This window comes from Mustela erminea, chromosome 19, assembly GCF_009829155.1.
Source record: "Mustela erminea isolate mMusErm1 chromosome 19, mMusErm1.Pri, whole genome shotgun sequence".
In the NCBI taxonomy this organism is placed as follows: domain Eukaryota; kingdom Metazoa; phylum Chordata; class Mammalia; order Carnivora; family Mustelidae; genus Mustela; species Mustela erminea.
In genome coordinates, this window is record NC_045632.1 from 19,190,187 (window position 1) to 19,216,491 (window position 26,305).

Consider the following 26,305-nt stretch of genomic DNA (forward strand, 5'->3'; position numbering starts at 1 on the left):
TTTGCACAAAATTATCATCTTAGCTTAGTAAAGCTGACCAAACTCCTCCCCTTACATCTCACGGCAAATCTCTACCATCATAGAAACATAGAAACTTTATCACAGCTAAATCACTTGTAGACATAGAAAATACTGATTACAATTAAAAATATTAATTCACTAAATTCCAAAATATGACATCTAACCACAAAATACTATTAAATATTATTTTAACTTGTAAGAATAATTACATTTTTGTATTTAGAGGTCTCAGACCTTTCACTATTTCAATAAAAGGGCAATTTTATTACTTTCTCTTTTTTTTTTTTAAAGATTTTATTTATTTATTTGACAGAGAGAAATCACAAGTAGATGGAGAAGCAGGCAGAGAGAGAGAGAGAGGGAAGCAGGCTCTGCCGAGCAGAGAGCCCGATGCGGGACCCGATCCCAGGACCCTGAGATCATGACCTGAGCCGAAGGCAGCGGCTTAAACCACTGAGCCACCCAGGCGCCCCAATTTTATTACTTTCAAGGTTAAATCAGGCCCATGAGCTGTTGTCTCCAAAAGGATTTTATGATTTCTATTAACAAATCTGTATTACACAAGAAAGTTTTTAAGCCAGTGAAACATTTTCTCCAATAAATTCACAGTATTTCTCCAGTCCAATTATATTCTTCAAACATAATTATAAACCACAAATCCATACCCAGAATCTAAAATTAAGTTCTATGATATTACCTGAATTCACATACAGAAAACTCATAGTTCAATATAGTAATTAGAAGTGAGAACATCCAAGCAAAATCAACCTTATGTCCTCAAATTCTGGTAAAATAAATGATATCCAAAAAATTACTAGTTTCTGGTTATAGTTCAAGGACAAAAATATGCATGTGATATAGAATTGCCACAAAATTTCAAAACAAACCTTGTCCCATATGAGCTCAGCTCCATCCCCTTTTTCTGCTAAATTAACTCTCAAAGTCTCAATGCTCTTGGAAAAAAGACATGCATAGCTCTTTACATCTAGAACCTGCTGGTCTTTCAGACCTAACTGCGGTTCATTTTGTTGATCTGATGCATTGGTTTCTTCTCCTAAGGGAAAAAAATATTAGAAATTTCACTATTAAACATCATTTCTCTATTTTACTTAAAAACTCAATGCTTGACTAATAAGAAAATAAAAATTAAACAAATTCCATTAAAATAATTATCAGAAAAACTACAAATATTTGTGCAAGAAAACTGCTAATAGTGACGAAGGTCATAAAATCATTGGAGAATTCAAAGATACAATGTCAGTAATCTCTACAATGAAAGTGGGCCTTGAACTCACGACCCTGAGGTCAATAGCCATATGCTCTTCTAACAAATCCAGCCAGGCACCCTGTAAAATGTTTTACCTTGACTTTGTACTTCAGCCCAGTCCAACGGAACTGGCGGTTTCCTTTTCCGCCACAATTTGTCCATTGTCAACAGATACCGGATATCATCTTTAAAAAGCTTAAAAAAGTAAAAACAAAAAAAAAATAAATAAATAAAAGATAAAATCCCACAAATCCTACAGTCCCTATGCTGATAAAACATAAAATTTCACTGCTGATTTACTACAAATATTACACCATAAAATCTTCTGATTTAATGTCCTGTACCAGTAGACTAACAATCTCCAAAAGAATAACCCACAAAACATAAACCTAATAAAAGAAATTTTACACAGAAAATCTGTATCTGAAACAGTGAAAGCAGAAATGCTGAGAAAAACGGAGTAAAGGAACCCTGAATAGTGCTCATGGTCCCTGCCCTCCTAAGTCACCACCCCAAAGCATACCTAAAGTTCCAAAGATCAATCTGAACCAAAATCATGCCAATCAAGAAGGTAAATAAACATATACCAGTTCCACAAGAACTGAGTAAAATCAGAGCCTAGAGATACCAGTTAGCAATATTGTCAAGTTCACAGGTGCAGCAATAAAGCATAAAATTTTATTTTATTTATTTATCTGAGAGAGCATGAGAGAGAGAGCACGAGCAGGGAGGAGGGGCAGAGGGAGAAGCAGGCTTCCCACTGAGCTGGGAGCCCAACATGGGACATGATTCCAGGACTCTGGGATCATGAAGGCAGATGCTTAACCAACTGAGCCATCCAGGCACAACAAGCATACACACGTTAAAAGTACTGCTCTCAAAACCAGGATTTAACCACCTGTAACATCTTTGAAATGTGGTCTGCCCCCTCAAAAAGCCCAAAACCAAAACAATTTCTTTTTCAAAAGTGTTATGGGGTGCCTGGGCAGCTCAGTCAGTCAAATGTCCAACTCTTGATTTCAGTTCAGGTCATGATCTCAGGGTCATGAGATGGAGCCCTAAGTCAAGCTCTGTCCTGGAGTGGAGCCTGCTCTAGATAAAAACATGTTATAAGCATTACTATATGTAGTTGAGAAAATCATGTGCACTATCCTATTATAGAATTTCAGATGATTTTAGTATATTTACTTCTTCCTCAGCTGTATTTTTTGTCAGTTTATTTAGTCAAAATAGCTTATTTTATATATCAGCTATGAACATAAATTTGGCTTAATAAAAAAACTCAGGACCATTTCTTTTTTTAAAAGATTTTATTTATTTTAAAAAGAGAGTGAGAGTGAGCATGAGCGGGGGAGGGGCAGAAGGAGAGAGAAAATCTCAAGCAGATATCCCAATGAGCCCAGTGCCCAATGCAGGACTCAATACCACAATCCAGAGATCATGACCTGAGCTGTAATCAAGAGTCAGCTGCTTAATTGACTGAGCCACCCAGGTGTCCCCAAAATTTGAACTATTCCTATCAAAATATATTCAATTCAATCAGTATTTATGAAGCTTCCTTAAATATTTGGAAAACCAGGGGCGCCTGAGTGGCTCAGTAGGTTGAAGCCTCTGCCTTCGGCTCGGGTCATGATCCCAGGGTCCTGGGATCGAGCCCCACATCAGGCGGGCTCTCTGCTCAGTGGGGAGCCTGCTTCCTCCTCCTCTCTCTCTGCCTGCCTCTCTGCCTACTTGTGATCTGTCTGTCAAATAAATAAATAAAAATCTTTAAAAAAAAATTAAAAAAAAAATTTGGAAAACCAGCCAAATATACAAATAGAATATAAGTTTAGTGTGAATATCACATAACTTTGAGTACTAACAGGAATTTTGTTCTGAGGAATAAGGAAAGAGTTCAAGGAAATGGTAACGTCTGAAATGGGTACATAGGTAAAGAAATGACTTCAGTATGATTTGGGCAACAAATGTGGTTAGACACATTTTACAGAGGACCTTAAGCGCTTGGCTAAAAAACCTCCCAGGCAATGGAGAATTAGCATGGTTTTCGATGCAAAAGCTCCATGCCCTTTATCCAATTATTAAATACTGGGAATCCCTCAGAATTCTGTACTAAACAATCTTCATGCTCTTTTCTCTTAGGCCTACAAATCCATCCAAACTTCTCTGCTTGCCTTTAGGATTACCTGTCCTTACTCTAATATTCTATAGGAACCTCAAATTGATTCTATTGCCTTATTCCATCCTCTAATCCCTACACAACACACCTGCTTCCTCTTACCTACCTCAGAGAATGGCACCTTGTTAATTTCCTGCCCAGCAGGAAACCAGGTATCATTCCTGTTCCTAAGTCTTTCTTTCTCTTTTTTTAAGAGATTTTATTTATTTATTTGACAGAGAGAGATCACTAACAGGCAGAGAGGCAGGCAGAGAGAGAGAGAGAAGGAAGCAGGCTCCCTGCCAAGCAGAGAGCCCGATGTGGGGCTCGATCCCAGGACCCTGAGATCATGCCCTGAGCTGAAGGCAGAGGCTTAATCCACTGAGCCACCCAGGCGCCCAGTCTTTCTTCTTAAAAAAGATTTTATTTGCTTATTTCAGAGAGAGAGCGAGAGAGAGCGCGAGCGAGCGAGCACACCTGAGCATGGAGGGGCAGGGGAGATCAGATCTTAAACAGACTCCCCACTGAGCATGGAGCCAAACGTGGGGCTCAATCTCACAACCCTGAGATCATGACCTGAGCCAAAATCAAGAGTTGGGACACTTGGGGCTCCCGCGTGGCTTAGGTGGTTAAGCAGCTGCCTTTGGCCCAGGTCGTGATCCCAGGGTCCTGGGATCGAGCCCTGCATCGTGCTCCTTGCTCAGCAGGAGCCTGCTTCTCTCTCTCTCTCCCTCCCTCCCTCTGCCTATAGCTACCCCTGCCTGTTCTGTCAAATAAATAAATAAATAATCTTAAAAAAAAAAAAAAAAAAAAAAAAAAAAAAGAAGTGGGGGGAATGCCTGGGTAGCTCAGTTGGTTAAGCATCTGCCTCAAGCTTAGGTCATGATCCCAGCATCCTGCGATCAAGTCCACATAGGGCTCCTACTCAATGGGGAGCCTGCCTCTCCCTCTGACTGCTGCTTCCCTTGCTTGTGCGTTCTCTCATAAATAAATAATTTTTTTTCTTAACAAAAAAAAAAAAAAAAAAAAAAAAAAAGAGAGTTGGACACTTAATCAACTGAGCTACCAGTACCTTAAACAAACCTACTTTTTCTCCATCCTCCACTGGGAATGCAGATAGGTTGTACTTCAGATTATTCTAGCACTGTACAACTTCAGAAGGTACCATCCCATATTGATTACAACAGGAATATCAGGGTCCTAGAATGGTGCACAGCATACCCTCTGTATTTGACCCTATAGACCACCTTTTAATGGCTTCCCACTGCCTTGCCATAGCATCCTTGTCATGACCGAAAAAGTCTTGCCTGGTGTGGCCTCAGGTTGTGTTTCTAGTCCTCTTCCCACTCTCCCCTTAGATGGGAATTATTTCAGTTTTCCGATCTGAGACCTTCTTTGTATATGTAGCATTCTTATCCCCACCCCAATTCTTTAAAGTCTTCAGTTGAAATGTCACTTCCTCTGGGAACGCCTCTTTTGAACCCTCATACTAGATATGAAAACAATGTCTAATAACAATGTTAAGTCTACTTAGTATTAAAAAGGGTTCCAATACATCGGATCTTAATGCCGTAACACTCTGAATTTGATATTACATGTTCCATGTTTGACTTTTCCTCTAAACTACAAGTCACCTACAAAGAGCTGGGACCCTATTTTCTATCTTATTCACTACTGTATCTCCTGTCAGAGTGGTGACAGCACATAACAGATGCTTAGTTACCTACTGAACAGACTGGAGATGTGGTTCAGATAATGCTGGCATTCAAATGTTGCTCAGACTAGAATGGGAAGAGGAATATGGACACAAGTTTGGAAAATACTTTCACTATCCATAACATAACTAAGTACATTTTAAGCATAACCAAAATCTGTTTTCTAAAAGACTGTAACAAGGAAATAAATGCAACAGGTTTTAAGAGTCAACGTGTGACATTTCTTTTCACTAAGGAAAGGAGAGGAAACATGAACTGGAGGGAGTAGTAGGCCATTTGGTTAGGACACTGGGACCTATGCATGTTGGAAAGCAGACAGGAGCCACGAAAAAAATCAAGAGAGCAGAGAGAAAATACTGTTTGAAAACAAAGGTACAAAATTTAAATTGGTAAAATATGGTGATAAAGAAAAAAATTTAAAAGCAGCAAGAAAAAATGAAGATAGTAGCTTACAAAGGAAACCCCTTAACGCCAGCAGGAGATTTTTCAGGAGAAAATTTTCAAGCCAGAAGGCAATTACATAATATATTCCAGGAGCTGAATGGGAGAAACCTGTGGCCAAGAATACTTTATCCAGCAAAGCTATTATTCGGAATAGGAGATTAAAAACTTTCCCAAATGAAAAAAAAGTTCGTGGGGCGCCTGGGTGGCTCAGTGGGTTAAAGCCTCTGCCCTCAGCTCAGGTCATGATCCCAGGGTCCTGGGATCGAGCCCTGCATCAGTCTCTGTGCTCCATGGAGAGCCTGCTTCCTCCTCTCTCTCTGCCTACTGTGTTCTCTGTCTGTCAAATAAATAAATAAATTTTTTAAAAAAATCTTGTAGATTTCTCTAGAAATATTCAGCAGGCAAGTAAGACATACATACAGAATACATATTAATGAACATGGAGTCAACCAAGAATGAGAGGATTAGGAATTCAAGAGTAATTCAGTACATGTCAAACTCCCAAGAAATCTGAGCAGGAAAGGGATGTAAGACGAGAAACAGCAGGAACCAAAGGAAAACCAAGAAGTTCAGTGTAAGTGAGGGAAGGAAAGCCAACCAAGAGTGTATTAAGTGGGCCCCTCTATTTTAATTCCTATAAAGATGCTATATTGATTTAGCCTGAGTATTAGAATTCTAAAACCTAGGGGTGCGTGCACAGCTCAGCTGGTTAATAAGCCACTGCCTTCGGCTGAGGCCATGATCCCAGGGCCCTGGGATCAAGCCCCACATGGGCTCCCTGCTTAAGAGGGAAGTCTGCTTCTCCCCATCCCCCGGCTCATGCTCTCTCTCCTGCTCACTCGCTCTTTCAAATCTTTAAAATTCCAAAACCTGCTTACCCTGATGACATCAATCAACTTAAGACAGCATTAGGCATAAAAAGCATGTGTTTCATGTACTATTTTAAAACAAACAGAATAATCAATCTATCCATAATTATAAAAAAGTAAATACAACCTTGGTAAAAAGTTTAACTGGATCATATCCAGTTGATTTAGCCCATTCCTTAGTGGAAATACGTTTAATGTCACCATCTTCATTAGATGCTCTGGCTCTGGCTTCAGCTTCCATTGGTTCCCCTACAAAACAAACACTGTTTCATTCTCAGCTATAATAAATGTAGAACTAAGCTCTCATCTACCTTCGGGGGGAAAAAAAAGTCATTCGTGGAAGTCACCTGCACAAGACACATTCAGAGTTCAAAAATAAAGAATAATATGCTCATCATCTTTTTCTACCTCAGTTTCTGAAGGCCAAGTATAGAACAGTTCAAAATATGGACCTATAATCAGATCTGGAAACAACTCTCTGCACTATTTACATCTGTGAAACTTCTGCACCTTGTCCTCACCATTAAATGGAACCACTCACTTTTTAAAAACATTGTTTTAAAGATGAAATAACCCATCTTAAACACATACTGTCTAACACAAAACAGCAATTATTTTTTTCTCCTCTTTTGCTACTAATATTAAGTTAACAAAACAAAGGCAGTTCTCATTAAATAAGAGAACATATCCCAGTCTACTCACAGGAAGCTTCAGGGTCAGCTCTGTCAGGGGACACTTCTTGATCAGCATCTTCTTCCCCAAACAACTGGCTATAATAAAAGTAATAAATAATTTATGTTCAACAAAATATTCTGAACAAATACTTACTTTTCCTACTTCCCCTCAGAACAACTAATTTAGAATATTCCAAATCCTTAGGAGGAATGAGGAATAAGCAATTGGCAGGCTAAATTTCTGTACACCTATATTCATTCCTATCATCTAGGCTCTGCAAATTTCTATGTTAAAATCTTTGATCAAGACATAGGTGAGGGGTGTCTGGGTGGCTCAGTGGGTTAAAGCCTCTGCCTCTGGCTCCGGTCGTGATCTCTGGGTCCTGGGATTGAGCCCCACATCGGGCTCTCTGCTTGGTAGGGAGCCTGCTCCCCCCCAACCCCCCGCCTGCATCTCTGCCTACTTGTGATCTCTGTCAAATAAATAAAATCTGGGGGCGCCTGGATGGCTCAGTGGATTAAAGCCTCTGCCTTCGGCTCAGGTCATGATCCCAAAGTTCTGGGATCGAGCCCCGCATCAGGCTCGATCTGCTCAGCAGGGAGCCTGCTTCCCCTTCCTCTCTCTCTGCCTGCCTCTCTGCCTACTTGTGATCTCTGTCAAATAAATAAATTTTAAAAACTTTAAATAGGGGCACCTGGGTGGCTCAGTTGGTTGAGCAGCTGCCGTCGGCTCAGGTCATGATCCCAGCGCCCTGGGATCGAGTCCCACATCGGGCTCCTTGCTCGGCAGGGAGCCTGCTTCTCCCTCTGTCTCTGCCTACCACTCTGTCTGCCTATGCTCGCTCTCTCTCCGACAAATAAAAATAAAATCTTAAAAAAAAAAAAAAACTTTAAATAAATTAAATAAATAAAATCTTGAAAAGAAAAAAAAAAGACATAGGTGAGCAGCCTTTTCATTTTACTTGGACAACATTCCAATGCCAGATGATACTTGTGAAGTACACCTGCAGCTAGCTATTAAAAAAACATTATTACACATCTGCTATGTGCTGGATGCTCACCTAGGTTTAAGAATAAGTGAGTTAAGATGTTCATTCCATGGTAATGTATCTCTTCACTATGAAAAGGCCTTCAGAAACAATGTATTAAGCAGGAATTCTTTTGTTAATCTAATCATCCTAAAAACTATTTAATAACACTTATAGGAATATAATGTTCCACCTTTCCTCAAGTACTTGACTTACAAGTACTTGTAAGTACTTTTCAAAGGAATCCTTTACAGTTAAAAAAAAAAAAAAAAAAAAAAAAAAAAGGAAAAGCTATCTCAAAGCTTCTCAAAACTCCTAATATACCCTACAAGAAAATGCCCACTTGTTTCCCAGTCACTGTACCAATTTTCACCCTCACAAAGGCATGTAAAGAGCTCCTATCCATTCACTTCCTCTCTAGACTTAACGTTTGGCCAAATTACTGAGTATAAAATAGTATCTTGTGATTTTATTATTAACTTTTCATGTTAGTCATGAAGTTAAACATTTCTTCATTTGCTTATTACCATGAGGGTTTCCCTCTAAGTGAAAAAATGCCTGTTCATATTATTTTGTCAGGCTGTCTATTTCTTGATGAATATATTCTAATATCATAATTTATTTTATTTTTTAAAGATTTTATGTATTTATTTGGCAGAGGGTCACAGCAAGAGAGGGAACAGAAGCAGGGGGAGTGGGAGAGGGAGAAGCAGGCTTCCCGCAGAGGAGGGAGCCTGATAAGGGGGCTTGATCCCAGGACCCTGGGATCATGACCTGAACCGAAGGCTGAGGCTTAACGTATGAATCACCCAGGCACCCCTAAGATCATAATTTTTTAGTTGACTTTATGCTGCAAATATTTTCTCATAATGTCTTTTGACAAGAAGTATTTAATTAATTTGAATGCATCAACCCTTTCTTTTACGGTTAGCACTTTGTGTCTTGAGACATTGTTCCCTGAAGATTCTCCCCTTTATTAGAAAGATTTTTTCTGTTGACATCTAAATACTTAATCCATCTGGACTTAATTTTTATATATAAATATATATTTTTTTAAGATTTTATTTATTCATTTGACAGAGATCACAAGTAGGGAGAGGCAGGCAGAGAGGGAGAGAGGAGGAAGCAGGCTCTCTGTCAAGCAGAGAGCCTGATGCGGGACTTGATCCCAGGACCCTGAGATCATGACCAGAGCCGAAGGCAGAGGCTTAAACCACTGAGCCACCCAGGCTCCCTATATATTATTTAAAGTAGAGAATGCTTTTTCCACATTGATTATGAATTGTTCTACCTATATTTAATTCCTTCTTTCATTTGGGATCTCTTACCCAACCTTGGTCATGAGCTCTGCATTGTCCTAATGGTCTGTTTTCCTATCTCTATACCAGCAACACGCTGTAAGTTCCTTTTAGCTTATTTCAAACCTTGACATCTATCAGAACAAGTCACTTCAACCTACTCCTTTCCAGGAATATATATAAATTTTATTATCAGCTGAACAAGTTCCAGTACAAACACTGATTTTTTTTTTTTTTTTTTTTGGACAGAGATCACAAGTGGGCAGAGAGGCAGGTGGGGGGTTGCGGGGGGCAGGTAGCGGGAAGCAGGCTCTCTGCTGAGCAGAGAGGCTAATGCGGGGCTTGATCCTAAGACCCTAAGATCATGATCTGAGCTGAAGGCAGAGGCTTTAACCCACTGAGCCAACCAAGCGCCCCCACTGATGAGATTTTAATTGGAACTGCATTTGAATCTACAGATCAACTTGAAGACAAATGACACATACACAATATTAACACTTCCAATCCACAAATACATTCTTTACTCTTACTTTATCCTCCTTTTTATGTTCCAATAGTTACTATAATTTTCCATATTGGGTCTTATAAATCAAGATTTATAAGTACCTGAGAATATCAGGTACTTCATGTTTTTAGATGCTTTATATTTAGTTATCTTTAATGGTTAATTATATAATTTTATAGTGAGTTATCTATTTTTATACTTCCTAACTGCCTGAGGCTGCATATAGAAATGTATAGCCATGCTGTTAAACTGTCATCATTTCTAATAATCTGTCTATAGGTTCTTTGGAGCTTTTTATACAAGTAACTATACTGTACATAAAGAGTGATGTTTCTTTTTTCTCATCTCTTCTCCTGTATTTCCATTTTGTCTTATTGTGTGGGCTAGGAACGTCATTACAAGCAGCAGCAATAATGGGCATCCTCATGCCAGCTCTGATTTCAAAGGGGATGATGTGTAACTTTTATCATTAAAAATAATGCTTATAGGGGCGCCTGGGTGGCTCAGTGGGTTAGGCCTCTGCCTTCGCCTCAAGTCATGATCTCACGTCCTGGGATCGAGCCCCACATCGGGCTCTCTGCTCAACAGGAAGCCTGCTTCACCCTCTCTCTGCGCCTGCGTCTCTGCCTACTTGTGATTTCTCTCTCTGTCAAACAAACAAACAAACAAACAAATGAACAGCACCTCTGTTCAAAAAATATAATTTAAAATAAATAAATAAATAATGCTTATATTGGTGCACCTGGGTGGCTCAGGCGGTTGGGCATCTGCCGCCTTCAGCTTGGGTCGTGATCCTAGGGTCCTGAGATAGAGCCCTGTGTCAGGCTCAGCAGAGGTCGTCTTCTCCCTCTGCCCCTCTCCCCACTTGTGTGCATGCTCTCTCAAATAAACAAAAAAAACTTTCAAAAATATTTAAAAGTAATGCTTGTATTGTATATGGATGGCAAATAGTGGAAGTTTCTGACTGAGTGTGGGACTGTACAGAAAAGCAAGGGGAGAAAGCTAGAATGATTATAATGGATTAGAGCTGGACCAGCATGAATAACCAGTATGAATAAGCATAACCAGTATGAATTCATGTTTAGCTTAATATACAGATATGTTTACAAATTTGTGTATATATACAGATTAGTATAGATATATTTTTGCTCTGTTGGCTAAGAGGGCCCAAAAGATATGACACCTTGCATGCCAAGCATTCAGATCTTGGTTTCTAATGCCATCCTTCAGTAAAAGGTATCAGGGCTCCTTGGAGAAAGGTCTGATTCTATAGCAGGAAATAACATAATGAGCCTGGAACATTTAGTACCAGAAAGCAAGGAACTGCTCCCCAAACACCTCCACCCACGTTGATGGCAGCATGTCTAAAAGCATAGAGCTAACAGAAAGAGCTCCCAGTGGCCAAAGCTAGAACAATCTAAGCAACAAAATATACTATTGGACTTAACCCAAAGTATAAAATGTATTCAATATGAATGCATGCGGATATAAATGATGAATATGTCAACAGACAGGTGAGAAGAGACAAACTTTCTAGGCAGAAAACTCTAATTATGTAGATACTCAGCCCTCAAGGAAACAGAACACTGTTCCCATTCCTTAGGTGTGAGCTGCAGTGACTTCCCTCCAAAGTGCATGGTACAGTGTAAAAGCGGGAAGGTGGGGAGAGTAACTATCCTGAAGAAACCTGACAAGCACTACCTTAGTTATGTGACCAAGGCCAACACTAACAGTTATAAATCGTGTCAGTAACATATTTACTCTTCATATGATGTGATGAAAACAGCAATTTATCAACCTCTGTGATTTCCCTCCTAATAGCTCATAATAACAGCATTAACATGATAAAAAAATTTCCCTAGTGGGGCATCCTACAAAATACCTCACCAGCACTCCTCAAAATTATCAGGTCATAAAAAAGGAGGAAAGTCTAAGAAACCATCAGAGCCAAAGGAGGCCTAAAGATACATGACAGACAATTAATGGTAACACAGTATCAAGGAACAGAAAAGGGACGTGGGTTAAAAACAAAGGACTCTCTGAATAAACTATGGACTTTAGTTAATAAATAAGGTATCAACTGGGGCGCCTGGGTGGCTCAGTGGATTAAGCTTCTGCCTTCAGCTTGGGTCATGATCTCAGCGTCCTGGTATCGAGCCCCGCATTGGGCTCTGTGCTCAGTGGGGAGCCTGCTTCCCCGTCTCTGCCTGCCTGCCTCTCTGCCTACTTGTGATCTCTGTGTCCAATAAATAAAATCTTACAAAAAAAAAAATAGGGTGTCAATAGTGGTTCATTAATTACTTTATGTTAGTGTCATACAAACAAACAATTATGAAAGAGTAACTGGATGGGAACACTGTATTATCATCTCAGTATTTCTGTAAATTTGAAACTGTAACTCTGTTAAAAAGAAAAACCATTTGCCAAATAATTTACAAAATGTGGTTTTCCTAAAGATTTTATTTATTTATTTGACAGAGATCACAAGTAGGCAGAGAGGATGGCAGAGAGAGAGGAGGAAGCAGGCTCTACGCTGAACAGAGAGCCCGATATGAGGCTCAATCCCAGGACCCTGAGATCATGACCTGAGCCAAAGGCAAAAGGCTTACTAACCCACTGAGCCACCTAGGCGCCCCAAAAGTGTATTTAAAAAAAAAAAAAAAAAGATGTTTTATTTATTTGAAAGAGAGAGATTAGAAGTAGGCAGAGAGGCAGGCAGAGGGAGAGGGGGAAGCAGGCTCTCCGCTAAGCAGAGCCCGACGGGGGGGTCGATCCCAGGACCCTGAGACCATGACCTGAGCTGAACACAGAGGCTTAACCCACTGAGCCACCCAGGTGCCCTACAAAGTGCATTTTTAATGAAATTTCATTGTTATACCATTGTATGGTACTTTTCTGAGTGTATATACATTATATCTTAATCAAAAAATAAAGAAAACCAATGTTTGTTGCAGGTTTTTAAGTATCTTTTACCAGGTTGATAAAATGTTCTTATTTTATTAAGAATTTTTGGGACGCCTTGGTGGCACAGTTAGCTGAGTGTCTGCCTTCGGCTTGGGTCATGATCCCAGGTTCCTGGGATCAAGTCCCACATCTAGCTCCTTGCTCTGTGGGGAGCCTGCTTTTCCCTCCCTTTGTCTATCCCTGCTTGTGCTCTCTCTCGCCAGCAATTAAAAAAAAAAAAGAAGAAAATTTTTATCATGAGGGGTACCTGGGTGGCTCAATCGGTTAAATGTCTAACTCTTGATTTCCACTCAGGGTCATAATCTCAGAGTCATGAGACTGAGCTGCTTGGGCTCTGAGAAACCGTGAGGAATCTGTTTCTCTCCTTTTACCCCTCTGCTCCTTCCCACATTCTAATAGGACTAAGCATGAACATGTGTGCTCTCTCAAATCAATAAATTATTTAAAAAAAAAAAAAGTCTTGAAATTCACCTTTTATTCCATAATGGCCTTAAGTGGTTCATGATAAGAGACACAACAGCACAATACAACCTAAGAAGTATTTAAGTTTTTAAAAATGTCTCCAGGACAATTTACTTAACATTATAATGATACAGTACTTGCAAGTTTAGTGGAAATCACCAGTAAATTCAATAGGTTTGGTATATTATTCAGAATTTAAACCACTTATTAAATTCCCCTACGATATAGTACTGTTCAGGCTTTCTTCTTTTTAAGTCAGGTTTCCCCCCCCCAAAATGAATTTATCCAGAAGCGCCTGGGTGACACAGTCAGTTAAGGATCCAACTCTTGAGTTTCAATTCAGGTTGTGATTTCGTGAGTCATTTCATGAGATCAGCCCCCTATCAAGTTCTGCATTATAACCCAGAGTCTGCTTGAAATTCTTTCCCTCTCCCTGTATTATCTCTCTAAAATAAAAAAAAGTAAAGTAAATAAAAAAATAATTTATCCAGATCATTAAAAATCTCTGTATACAGGCACCATCTTTTTATTATCATCCATTTGTTCTTCACTATCATTTAAATGTGCTGAGATTACATTCCCCATTTTGTTATTTCTCTCTCCTTTTCTTTCTTTCTTTTTTTTTTTTTTAAAGATTTTTTCTTTATTTATCTGACAGAGATCACAAGTAGGCAGAGAGGCAGGCAGAGAGAGAGGAGGAAGCAGGCTACCTGCAGAGCAGAAAGCCCGATGTGGGGCTCGATCCCAGGACCCTGGGATCATGACCTGAGCCGAAGGCAGAGGCTTAACCCACTGAGCCACCCAGGTGCCCCTCTCTCTCCTTTTCTTGACTGAACTCAACGAAGTATTTTTTTCCTCTTACCTCAATTATACCCTTCCCACTTATTTCCTCGGAGTTTATCCTTTTTCTATTTAAGTTGGGTCCTTAGCTCGTTAATGCCCATCTTTCTTCATGTATGTAAGCCTACAACCTTTCTTCCAACTGCCACATTCCATGCATCCAAGTTTCACATGCAGTTATTTTCATTATCATTACAAAGTATTTTTAACTTCCATTAAAAATATTACCATTACAAAATATTTTTAACTTATTTTTAACTTTAACCATTAAATTACTTCTAAGTATATTTTCATAGTTCCAAATACACAGATTTGAATTCAGTTATATAGATCTGAATTTAGTTATATGTCTGTCTTCAGTATCAGGCTTCCCAAGTCTAAATAGTCCATGGTATATATCAGACATGCATGCATTGCTGGCTGAATTGAGCCCAAGAAATGTTACAAGATGGGCGCCTGGGCGGCTCAGTGGGTTAAGCCTCTGCACGAGGCTTAGGTCATGGTCTCAGGGTCCTGGGATCGTGCCCGCATTGGGCACTCTGCTCAGGAGGGAGCCTGCTTCCCTGTGTCTCTCTCTGCCTGCCTCTCTCCCTACTTATGACTTCTCTGTCAAATAAATAAATAAATCTTAAAAAAAAAAATATTACGAGAAAGTTAACGGAAAGTCTCTTTCCCATATTTAAAAAAATATTCCTCGGGCGCCTGGTGGCTCAGTAGGTCAGGCTTCTGCCTTCAGCTCAGGTCATGATGTCAGGGTCCTTGGGATCGAGCCCCGCATAGGGCTCTCTGCTCAGCAGGGAGCCTGCTTCCCCCTCTCTCTACCTACTTGTGATCTCTCTCTCTGTCAAATTAAGAAATAAGGGGTGCCTGGGTGGCTCAGTGGGTTAGGCCGCTTCCTTCGGCTCGGGTCATGATCCCAGGGTCCTGGGATCGAGCCCCACATCGGGCTCTCTGCTCCGCGGAGAGTCTGCTTCCCCCTCTCTCTCTGCCTGCCTCTCTGCCTACTTGCAATCTGTCAAATAAATAAATAAAATCTTAAAAAAAAAAAAAAAAGAAATAAAACCTTTTTAAAAAATTAATTAATTAAAATTCCTCCTAGGTATACTCTAAAATATATAAATAAAAATGACCTCATTTCCCATTATCAGTACTAAAAATACACCAGGAAATATATACACTCTTACTTGAACAAATACTTTGCCCAAACGATGCAATGAATAGGTTCAGAAGGTGTGTTACGAATTGTACAGCCAGGAAAAGTTCTCTGGGTAGGTTTGGGATGACATTCATAACACTCAGTTACACCCTGCAAAGTCAGAATATGCGAAAAGTATTTATCCCATGATGGTGGTTTTTCAACATTATAAAATAGTATCATCATAAATATTCATTCATCTACATTCTAACTGTCAAGGAAATTTTACAATATCAGTGACTCCAAAATTCTTACATTATCAACAAGGAACTATAACAAAAGTGAACTGAATCGATCACACTGACAGCTAATTCTAAGCCAGGATTCCTGACTCCTGGCCCAGTAAACAACACTTACAACAAGCCCAAAACAAAAAACAAAACAAAACCACACTGCACCTGAGTATCAAACACAAGAAGTTTACCTTAATCACACTAAACAAAAGAAAAACTACTAGACAGACAAACAACAGCTTTCTAACCAATTCTCTCAAAGGTGTGGACCCCAGTTATTTAATTATCATTCACAGCCTTACCTTATAATCCCCTAAACATTAAGAAAACTAAAAGTAGGAATTTCAAGAACCACCTAGATACACAGAAAAATCCTAGATATTACCAAACAAAATACTCTTCATTTTGTAGAGCTAGGGTTACATTTTAATTTGCAATGTAAGAAATCCTTGAGGCACCTAAGAAAAATTTTCAAAACCATCAAATGAACATTCCTCATTTCAGCAATTTTTAACCTCAGTCTTAATACATACTAGTACCTTAGGATCAGGTTAACGAGCAATGTCTTTCTAATAATGGTTAAAGAACCAAAACCTGCCAATCGTTTTAATATAAATGACAGCAGATGAGGATTTTCTCCACAATACCATTTCTGGTGTCCTTTCAGTAAACCTTCTTGGGGGTAGCCATCCCTCAAATCACAGTGAAAAAGAGAACTACTGCTGTGACCTATGAACGGACTCTGAAGGACTCCACTGATCTAAAGAAATTTAATACACAGATATTTATAACAGTCTTTGTAAAAGGATACTAAATAATCTTCCAAGAGTAGCATTTATCAGCTAAAACAAAAGCAGCAGTGCCACAATTTCCAACATGGGTAAACTGCCAAATAATGGACAAGAGTCGCAAATTTTAAGTGGAGTTTAATTCGACTTTTGGTTTCAAAACCTGCAAAATGACTCTTCAAATGTATCTGGTTTAATTTCCTAAAGAACCAAAAGAATAAAAATCACAATGCTGAATTTTATGAAACTGGGTTATGAGTCCACAGGTCCTTACTTGCTCTATTATTCTCTAGTTTCTTCTAAACGCTTGAAGTATTTCACAACTATACCAAAAATTTTCTAAGTATTCTTCAGGTCTATTAAGTCCATACTTTAGATAATAAGTAAAGTTGCAAAAGGTGGTTTTATCATCCATCAACTATAGCATGACATATAGTCTCATAGCTATCAAGAATTTAAAAAGGCAATGTTATTATGCTTACCATTCTAGTAATTTTAATATATAAGCTATAGAAACCAAGTAGCACAGAGTTAAAAAACAAAAACAAAAGAAAATTATATTCTTTGTATCACCTTTATAGTATCTAAGTTTTATCAGAGCACAAAAATCCTCACATTTTGGATGATGACCAGCCTGTATCATATAAATTCAAAGTTTATGTCTTCCCTCCTTAAGGTCCCAAATAAATATCTGGGAAGTAAAAATAAAAAACTTACTTTACCTTTTTGATGGTAGTTACTTGCCCAAGGTAACCAGCAGTTCCACTCTCAATAAGAGGTACATCAGCTGCCAGACACATCCTATTAACATGGTTGCGGGCAGCTGGAAGAAAAATACTAGTTAGCAGGGGTTTATGGGGGAAAAAAAAATCAGTTACTTCAATTAGGATAACATTAACCCAAACTATTTTTTTAAATTTGTTATGCAATTTTCTTATAGCTATGACCAGAGTAATAAAACTATTATACTTAAGAGACATTCACTAGCAAATTGCAAACATAAGGAATTTATATCACAAATTTATTCCATTGATATGCCTACTCTATTAATCTTGGTTACAACATTGTTTCAATGTATTCTGAGTCCTTACTATTATTCTAATAAAATATGATGTAACAAATGGAAGTAGATGAAGAATGTGGAATAATCAACTTTGAACCGTTAAGGCAGTTTAAGACAAGGGAAACAAAGAGTCTAGTTAAAAGTCATTCTGGGCCGCCTGGGTAGCTCAGCCGGTTGAGTACCCGACTCTTGACTTTGGCTCAGGTGATCTCAGCGTGGTGCGATTAGGCTCTTTGGGCTCCATGCTCAGCGCAGGGCCACTTGAGATGTTCTCTTTTTCTGGCCCTCGCCCCTCACTCATGTGCACTCTCTCAAATAAATAAAATCTTACCCAAAAAAAGTCATTCTGGCCCTTTTTCATGCTACTTTGTGTTTTTGTTGTTGTTGTTTTTGTATTTCTGGCTCAAAATGGTTACAAACCACCCCACAAATGTTGTTTTACATGTAGAACAATGACTGGCTATACAACACTTGACTGAAGAAACATTACCTCCTATTGTGGAAAGCTTTAAATGGTCTAAAATATGTACATCTAAACAGAATCCAGTCTGTTCTCTTAAAGCACCACCTATACCTAAAATAATTCAGGATCCATGGCAGCTATACTAACTCTGACATCCTCTTGCCCCAGTCTTAAAACAGTGGTTTTACAGCCCTGATCGCACTTTAGAATCACGTGGGAAACTGAAAAAATGTGATGATCAGGCGCCATTCTGAGAGTCTGACTTAACTAGTCTTGAGATGAGATGAGATATGAGATACAGGTACTGATATTTCTTAGATCTCCATGTAAACGAAGGAAGTCATACTGTGCTTAAGTGATGGGATACTCTGAAACAAGCACACACCCACATACCATATGTAGTCACCCTCTTTAGCGATTTTAACAACTTCTATGTTCACACGTTTTGATGGAACAGCAGAGTATATGATAGCTAAATTCCTGCCTGAAACCAGTTCTAGTTAAAATTACAATCAACTGGCAAATTTTAAACCTAATCTTACTTCACTCTAGATGTAACTCATAAGGAATACTTTAAACACTAAAAGTGGAAATGGCCTTGTTGGGGGGAGGGAGGGGAATACTTAGGAATTAAATGTATTAAAGTAATCTCACCTCGGTTATCTAAAGCATTCATAACCAATATAAATTGTCGAAAAAATTCCACATTATAGTCAGGGCTACAAAACAAAACAAAAAACAAGTGTCACCAAAACAACTGGCCTTACACCTGATCGTCACAGCAGAATACAGGGTCCTAAAAAGTATATTAAAATAACAGTGCAAAACTAATTGGATGTTAGGGGTCTGTATCATATAATAGGTTTGACTTCTTCAAAACTCCACAGCAGATTTCAAAGAAATCATTTCCCCTTAATCCCTATGACTAGACATGCTTTTTGCTCAGCAATCTAGGGCCCAAGACCAAGATCTCACACTGGCAGAAAGATGGCATGACTTCACCAGTCCCACCAGGCCTACCCCGGGCAGCCTGGGAACATACAAAAAACACATTCCCAGGATCTGCCTGGCCTCTAGCTTCACCTCACATGGTCAGGATCAGGCAGGGTTCAGGCCTCTAGAGTCCCTGCTTTTAGCAGCACTGGGAAAGCAAAACAGGGTATGGGGGTTATAGAACCACAAGGTTTGCAGAGCAAACACCCAGAAATTTAAAAAAAAAAAAAAAACTGGATACAAATTTCCTGGAAAAGTCTAAGATTTTCTCTAACTCCAGACCTTAAACAATAAGTTAGACAACTATAAAGGATAATTTAGACCCAGGGTTCCTTTGTTTCAACACTTCCAAAATTACATATTTACTCTATCTTTACTGAGATCAGAGCGTATTTATGAACGGTGAAAACTATGGCCCTGTTACAATTCCTAGTGTTATATTACTGAAGTCAAAGTCCAAATAAATAAATTATTTTGGGAAAGAACCTTTTAAACTGAAAAAGGCCAGAGCTGAAATCAATCAGAATGAGACCAATATATTTAGAAGTCTGAATCATCACATATAATGATTTTGCATAGTTTATCTTTATTTAAAACAAAAATACAAGGCCCTTATAAGTTTCCAAGTAACTTATTTATTTAAAGTATTAAAATATCTTACTTTACCGAACTCATTTAAATCATATGTATAAACTGTTAATAAAACTCAACTTATTATGTGGGCACAACCACATTTTAATTTTTCCAGAAAAATCATTTTTCTAAGTTTTTATTTAAATTTCAGTTAGTTAACATACAGTATAATATTAGTTATACAGTGATTCAACACTTACATACAACACCTGGTGCTCATCACCAGTGCCCTCCTTAATTCCCATCACATATTTTACCCACCCACCCTCAAGGAACCTCCCCTCTGATAATCATCAGTTTGTTCTCTATAGTTAGGAGGGGAAAATCATTTTTAAAAAGCAGAATGATGGGATGCCTAGGTGACTCCGTTGTTAAGCGTCTGCCTTTGGCTCAGGCCACAATCCCAGGGTCCTGGGCATAGAGCCCCGCATTGGGCTCCCCTGCTTCTCCCTCTCCCACTTCCTCTGCTTGTGTTTCCTCTCTCCCTGTCTCTTTCAAATAAGTAAAATCTTAAAAAAAAAAAAAAAAAGGAAAAGAAAAGAAAAAAGCAGAATGACTTCAAACTCCTGTATCTGACTAATAAAATACCTAATGCTCTCAAAGTTTAATTCACAACAAACACAGTTTTGCAACATAATAATTAGAACATACTTCATGATGCTGTCATGGTAGGCTATGATATTAGCTTTTGGGTAAAACTGCAGTACACTTTCCTTGGCAACCTGGAAAAACAAACAACACTAAATTATTAATCTACTAAATAGCTACAACATTTCTCTCCATATTTCAAGTTTATTTATGGCACATAACACTTTTATTTCACCTACTTACATATCCTATTTATTAAAAACTAAAGAAATATAAAAATGTGACAAAACTTCATTAAGATTAAGATACACACATAATTACAAAATAACAGGAGAGCTGGCCCCTTCCTTTATACACATGTACACGAATGGCAAGATTCAACAAAAATATAAAATGCAGTAACTAAGTGTGATTCATTCATTCATTCAACATTTACTGAGTATCTTGTATGTGCCAGGATCTGCATGAAGAACTTGGTGAGCCAAAGTGACACTAATCAATGTGGATAAACAAAACTACAAACTATGATAAATCACACCTAGAAAAATTAGAAGCTATAGGGTGCCTGGCTGGCTCAGTCGGAAGAGCATGTTACTCTTGATCTCACCTCGTGGTTGTGAGTTTGAACCCTGCATTGGGTGTGGAGATTACTTTTAAATAAGTTAAAAAAAAAATTTAAAGACAAGAAAAAGTAGAAGTTGTTTTAATAGGAAGGTCTGACTTAGTCTACAAGGTTTATTCAGATTGTATCCCTAGAGAAGAAAGCCAAAATTTGAAAACTAAAAAGGAGAAAAAGGTGGGAGTTTGCCAAAAAGGTTGGGAGAAAAGCAAAATGAAAAGATGCTTTAAGACCCTGAATCAAGATGAAACATTCAAGGAACTAAAGAAAGGTCAAGGTGGCTAGAACCTCAGGAAAGGCCACCCTTTTAGAAAAAAGAGCAACAAGAGCAATAGGCTGTAGTTTCTCTAGCCCTCATATATATAAAGCAATCAACCTCTAGGGAACACTGGAACAATGCTCATCCTAAGAAACAATCAGAAACTTAAATATGAATGGGACACCATTTACAGGATTGGGTAGAGCACATCTATTTATTTCCTCAGCAGACCAAAACAGGGGGGTTTAGTCTTTAGTCCTTTACATCTTTATTCTTCACAATCTCTCAAGTATTGAGTACATTCTCCTCCTACTGAGTATACTGAGTGTGTGTGTGTGTTGTGTATAGAGTATAATCTCCCGCCTACTGAAGAGTCCCATTAATCTGCTATCTGCCCTCAAAAAAGTGCAGAAATATTAATGAATAAACAAAAATAGCATTAAAAAAATAAAGTTACCTGGGCCTTTGATCTTCCAACATGTTTCTTTTGAAACAAAAACTGCCTGTTGAGGTTGCTGACATCGATAGTATCCAGATCAATCTACAAGTGCATAAACTCCAGATAAACCACAAGTTTTCTGGTATGTTTGAGCAATATCACTATCCTCAATATCCATAACCCAAAACTTTTGCTATTTGTTACATTAGCAGAAAAAAATGTTTTTCATTTTCAACCAGTAATACCAAAATTATTAAGCTGATAAAAATAATTTAACACATATTTTTAAAAATTTGGGATTTAATTTCAGAGATTACTTTCTCAAAAAATATTTTAGAAAGGGGGCGCCTGGGTGGCTCAGTGGGTTAAGCCTCTGCTTTCGGCTCAGGTCATGATCTCAGGGTCCTGGGATGGAGCCCTGAATTGGGCTCTCTGCTTCTCGGGGAGCCTGCTTCCTCCTCTCTCTGCCTACTTATGATCTCTCTGTCAAATAAATAAATAAAATCTTTTAAAAAATTTTTTTAAGGACGGACCAATTTTTTGTTGTTTAATCATCCTGAGAAGTATGTTTGGAAATTCCCTAGATGGCATAAAATTATGCGTCTGTTGAAAATAGAGAATTCATTTATCTACCAATCTAATTATTCTTTCAAGTCCGTTACATTAGACTCAACTGTGACTTTTTTTTCTTAAATGATACCTGGCAGAGTTATTGAATTTTTGCTGCTTTAGTTCAAGTCTTCATCTATACACAATTCCATTTACAATTATTATTACCTAAGGGCTGTTAAAGGAAATGTTTACATGAGGTTTCAAAAGTGTTACATTTTAAGTTTTAACTAATTGTTGCTTTAAAATAAACATAAGGGAAGAAAATAATAATGATTTTCATCCCATTTCAATAAATTTATATGACAAGTAATCGAACATTCTAATCGTAAAACATCTTAACAGTTTTGATCAGAATTCTGGAAAATATTATATAACCATCTAAACATTTTCTATTTGTACTTTCCACATTTATTACAAAAGCTGAATCAAATAAAAAAGAGTCAGCATTTATTTTTCAGGTGCCCAATCCACTGTCTCATCTATTACAAAACTGTTCTTTTAAACATGCAGCAGTAGTTACCACCTAAGGCACAATGCACAATCTCATCTGGATCTGCAGTACAGACCTGGATGGGAAGACTAACCTTTTAACAGTTTAAAAAAAAAAAAAAAAGTGTGAATTCTTCCCCCTCCTCAGTCACTCATTTATTAGCTCAGTCTGCCACTTCCACTTTTTTCCATTCCGTGCTTCCACTATGCTTTAAGACCATTTAAACTCACAGCCGAACTCCTACTACATCCTCAATCTCTAAAGTTTAACAGAAATGATTTAAAATTACAGCCACTGTTCGTGAGTGCAAAAGTTAAAATCCTCACCGACATCTTTAACGACAAGAGTGACTGGGTCTATGGAGATAACAATGACAGTCACGCAGATCGTACCCACAACAGAGGAGCGCGAGTCCCAAAGGAGTCCTGCCACTTGCTTCGTGACCCAAATAAGTTACTAAAACCCCTCTAAACCTCACTTTTCTTCTCGTCTGTTTAAAAAAAAAAAAAGGGGGATGAAAATGGCGTTTGCAACCTTATAGAGGTAGCTAAGATTAGACGCCTTAACGCCAAGTTAACCGCTCAGAACTGCGCCGAGCTCGGGACAAGCGCTCACGACGTATTGGCTCCTATTACCGCCACCCTCTGCTCTGGACCAGTATTTCTGAGTTAAGGGAGACCGCCGAAATGAAGTCACAACATCCACGAGACTCAAACAATCACGTCCTACCTCCTACTACAGCTGGGGAACTGCTCTGAAGCGAAAACACACGAGGTCGCTTCCACAGCCCAGAACCGCCACAAATTGGCGCTGCCAGGGAGGCAGGGGGCGGCCGCGCGGCGCGACGCCCGGAAGACCCCAGCCCGCGGCCTCTCTGGCGTCTGGAGCGGACCGGGCGTGCAGCGAGGCAGGCTCAGGCCCCGCCGAGAAGCGCCCTCTCCGCAGACAGCCACGACCCCGGAGCTTCCCGGCCTGCTGCCGCCACCCCCGCCCCCTCAACTCTGGTCCCGACCTCCGGAGCCCGAGCCCCCGGCCCCGGCAAGACCGCCCGCCATTCAGCCCGCGCGCACGCCTGGCCCTCACCAGGTCGATGTGGGAGAAGCCGGTGAGCACGAGGTTCTTGAGGAGCTCGCAGCCGATGCCGCCCGCACCCACCACCAGCACCCGGCCCCCGGCCACGGCCTCGGCCAGTTCCCGAGGCAGTCCCCGCGACAGTGCCATGGCGGGACGACCACGAGCCTCGGCGGAGGCGGAGGCGCGAGAACTGAGCCGCGGCCGGAAGCAGGTGGGGGAAGGGCGGCCCAACTTCCGTTCCTGCGCACTACGGCCGCCAGTTGGCGCGGATCGGGCGACGCCCGGGACCTGAGGAGTGGATCTCCTGGGCCCCGGTGGGGCTTTGCGTGAAGGAGCTCACACACCTCCCGCTCTACTCCAGCCCCGTCGTGTTTTTCACAGACGCGCGATGAGCCGCGGTCTGGCTTTAGGAAACCTGAGGGCCACCTTTTAGCCTGGGGTTTGAACTCAGAGCCAAGGCTAACACCTTAGAAGACACACGCCCCAGTATGTAAAGAGCTCTTACAGATCAACAAGAAAACAAATGTCACCCGAGCAACAAATATAGGCCAAGGATGTGAAGAGGCACTCACAAAGAAAATGAACAATATGATCAATAAACATAAAATTTAATCGAAGAAATGTAAAATAGTACTTAAAATTTTTTTCACTTATGGGGCTCCTGGGTGGCTCAGTGGGTTAAAGCCTCTGCCTTAGCTCAGGTCATGATCCCAGAGCCCTGGGATTGAGCCCCACATCGGGCTCTCTGCTCAGTGGGGAGCCTGCTTCCCCCCCCCCCCCCCGCCTCTCTGCCTACCTCTCTGCCTGCTTGTGATCTCTCTCTGTCAAATAAATAAAATCTTAAAATAAATAAATAATTAAAATCTTTTTTTTTTAAAGATTTTATTTATTCAGTTATTTGAGAAAGAGAGAGCACAAGCAAGCAGAGAGAGAGGAGGAAGCAGGCTCCCCGCTGAGCAGAGAGCCCGATGTGGGGCTCGATCCCAGGACCCTGAGATCATGACCTGAGCCGAAGGCAGAGGCTTTAACCCACTGAGCCACCCAGGCGCCCCATAAATAATTAAAATCTTAAAAAAAAATTTTTTTTCACTTATGAAGCCAGCGAAAGAAAAAGTGTAACAGTCCCTGTGGTCAAGAGATAGGAAATCAAAACACTCCCATAGCTAGAAGTAAGGATTCTAAAGCAAAGCTTTTCTAGAGGGTGTTAAGATAACGGAGGCATATTTTAAAAATTTTATTTGGGCAAAACTCGATTCGAATTGGGCGGCATTCAATCTAGGTGATGACAATCTCTGAGGAGTTTTAAAATGAAAGACTTTCATGGCTAGAAGGGAGAAGCAGCAAGGAAATTATACAGAAGTGTGTTGGTTATTGCAAGGTTACTTTCCTTTAGGGGATTATCGGGTAGATTACCTTTTTAAATACTTATTTAAGTAATCTCTACACACAACGTGGGGCTTAAACTCATAACCTTGAGATCAAGAGTCGCACACTCTCCTGAATGAGCCAGTCAGGCACCCCTGATCAGGCAATTCCTGACTGACTGGTTTAAGAGTCCATTTCTGGGAGAACCCTAACTGTAATTAAGTCTCTGCTTGGTGATGTGAGGCTTAGCCTAAGCAACTCCATTTTGGGCTTGTCCTTTTTTTTTTTAAACAAGAGTAATTTGGCAATAATCAAAAGTCATATTAATAACATATATAATAATATATTAACAATATAATGTTAAAAGATACAAAACCATTTGTATGACTAAATTTTATAAAAACAAAAGTATATTAAAAAGCAGGAAGAAAACAAGTTAATATTTTTGTGTATCTATGTGTGATGAAATTGTGGATAATTTTTCTTTTTTAGGCTTTTCTGTATTTCCAGATGCTCATGCTCCTCAAAGAAAATGCTAATTCTAAAATAAGAAAAAATTATTCCAAATACTAAAAAGAAAGATTATTATGTAATGTGATTGAGGTGCTTCAAAAAAGAAACAGAAGGCTAAAAATGGAGTCACTTGTGCTAAACTGAGTTAATACCTAACCTAACTGCAGTTTCAGACTTTCCCAGGAGTGGAATTTTAAACCAATCAGTCTGGAATTTCCCGGTCTGCAACTAGCGATTTAATCTGCCTGATAAAACCCTTCTAAGGATAGGTAACCTTGCCTGAAATAATCTCTTCTAACTTCCTGTCCCACCATCCTTCAGCAATAAATACCTCCCATTTTGAACACCTCAGAACTCCTTTCTTCCTGCTAGATCTTTGCGGTCAGAATCCTGAATCATTGAATAAAGCCAGTTAGATCTTCAAACTCAATCAGTTGAATTTCGTTTTTTAACATGCTAAATATTGCTACAATAGCAATCATATTATAGTATGTAAATGTATGAAGTTAACATACTGCACACTTTAAATTTACACAATGTTATATGTCAAATATATTCAGAAAGAAAAAAATTTTTAAAGCGAAAAGGTAATGATAGAAAACGGAGGAAAATGGTTTTGACATCTGTGGTCTTTTTCATCAGCTGCTTGCTTGGTTCATCAACCACACACCAAGCTGGTCGGGTTTCTGAGGAGTACTCAGGACGCTGTCCTGAGGTATGAGAGCGGGAAGTGCCA

The 26,305-nt window shown here is 39.4% G+C and overlaps 1 protein-coding gene across 3 annotated transcripts in view; it reads right to left on the bottom strand.

The window, feature by feature from the left end:
• UBA2 (ubiquitin like modifier activating enzyme 2) overlaps positions 1–23,920 on the bottom strand; it is a 40,501-nt gene extending 16,581 nt beyond the window's left edge. The window contains exons 1-10 of one of the 3 annotated variants that reach the window (XM_032323355.1): positions 23,701–23,920; positions 21,534–21,617; positions 20,262–20,332; positions 18,639–18,703; positions 17,181–17,281; positions 15,427–15,548; positions 7,174–7,241; positions 6,599–6,720; positions 1,384–1,483; positions 909–1,075 (exon numbers count right to left, since the gene is read on the bottom strand). In XM_032323355.1, coding sequence (XP_032179246.1) covers positions 909–1,075; positions 1,384–1,483; positions 6,599–6,720; positions 7,174–7,241; positions 15,427–15,548; positions 17,181–17,281; positions 18,639–18,703; positions 20,262–20,332; positions 21,534–21,617; positions 23,701–23,838 — 1,038 coding nt within the window. In that variant the 5' untranslated portion in view covers positions 23,839–23,920. Of the gene's footprint in view, positions 1–908; positions 1,076–1,383; positions 1,484–6,598; positions 6,721–7,173; positions 7,242–15,426; positions 15,549–17,180; positions 17,282–18,638; positions 18,704–20,261; positions 20,333–21,533; positions 21,618–22,647; positions 22,668–23,009; positions 23,073–23,700 lie in introns of those variants that run through there. The other 2 variants (XM_032323357.1, XM_032323356.1) reach the window with 2 other exon arrangements.
• Positions 23,921–26,305: the final 2,385 nt, after the last annotated feature.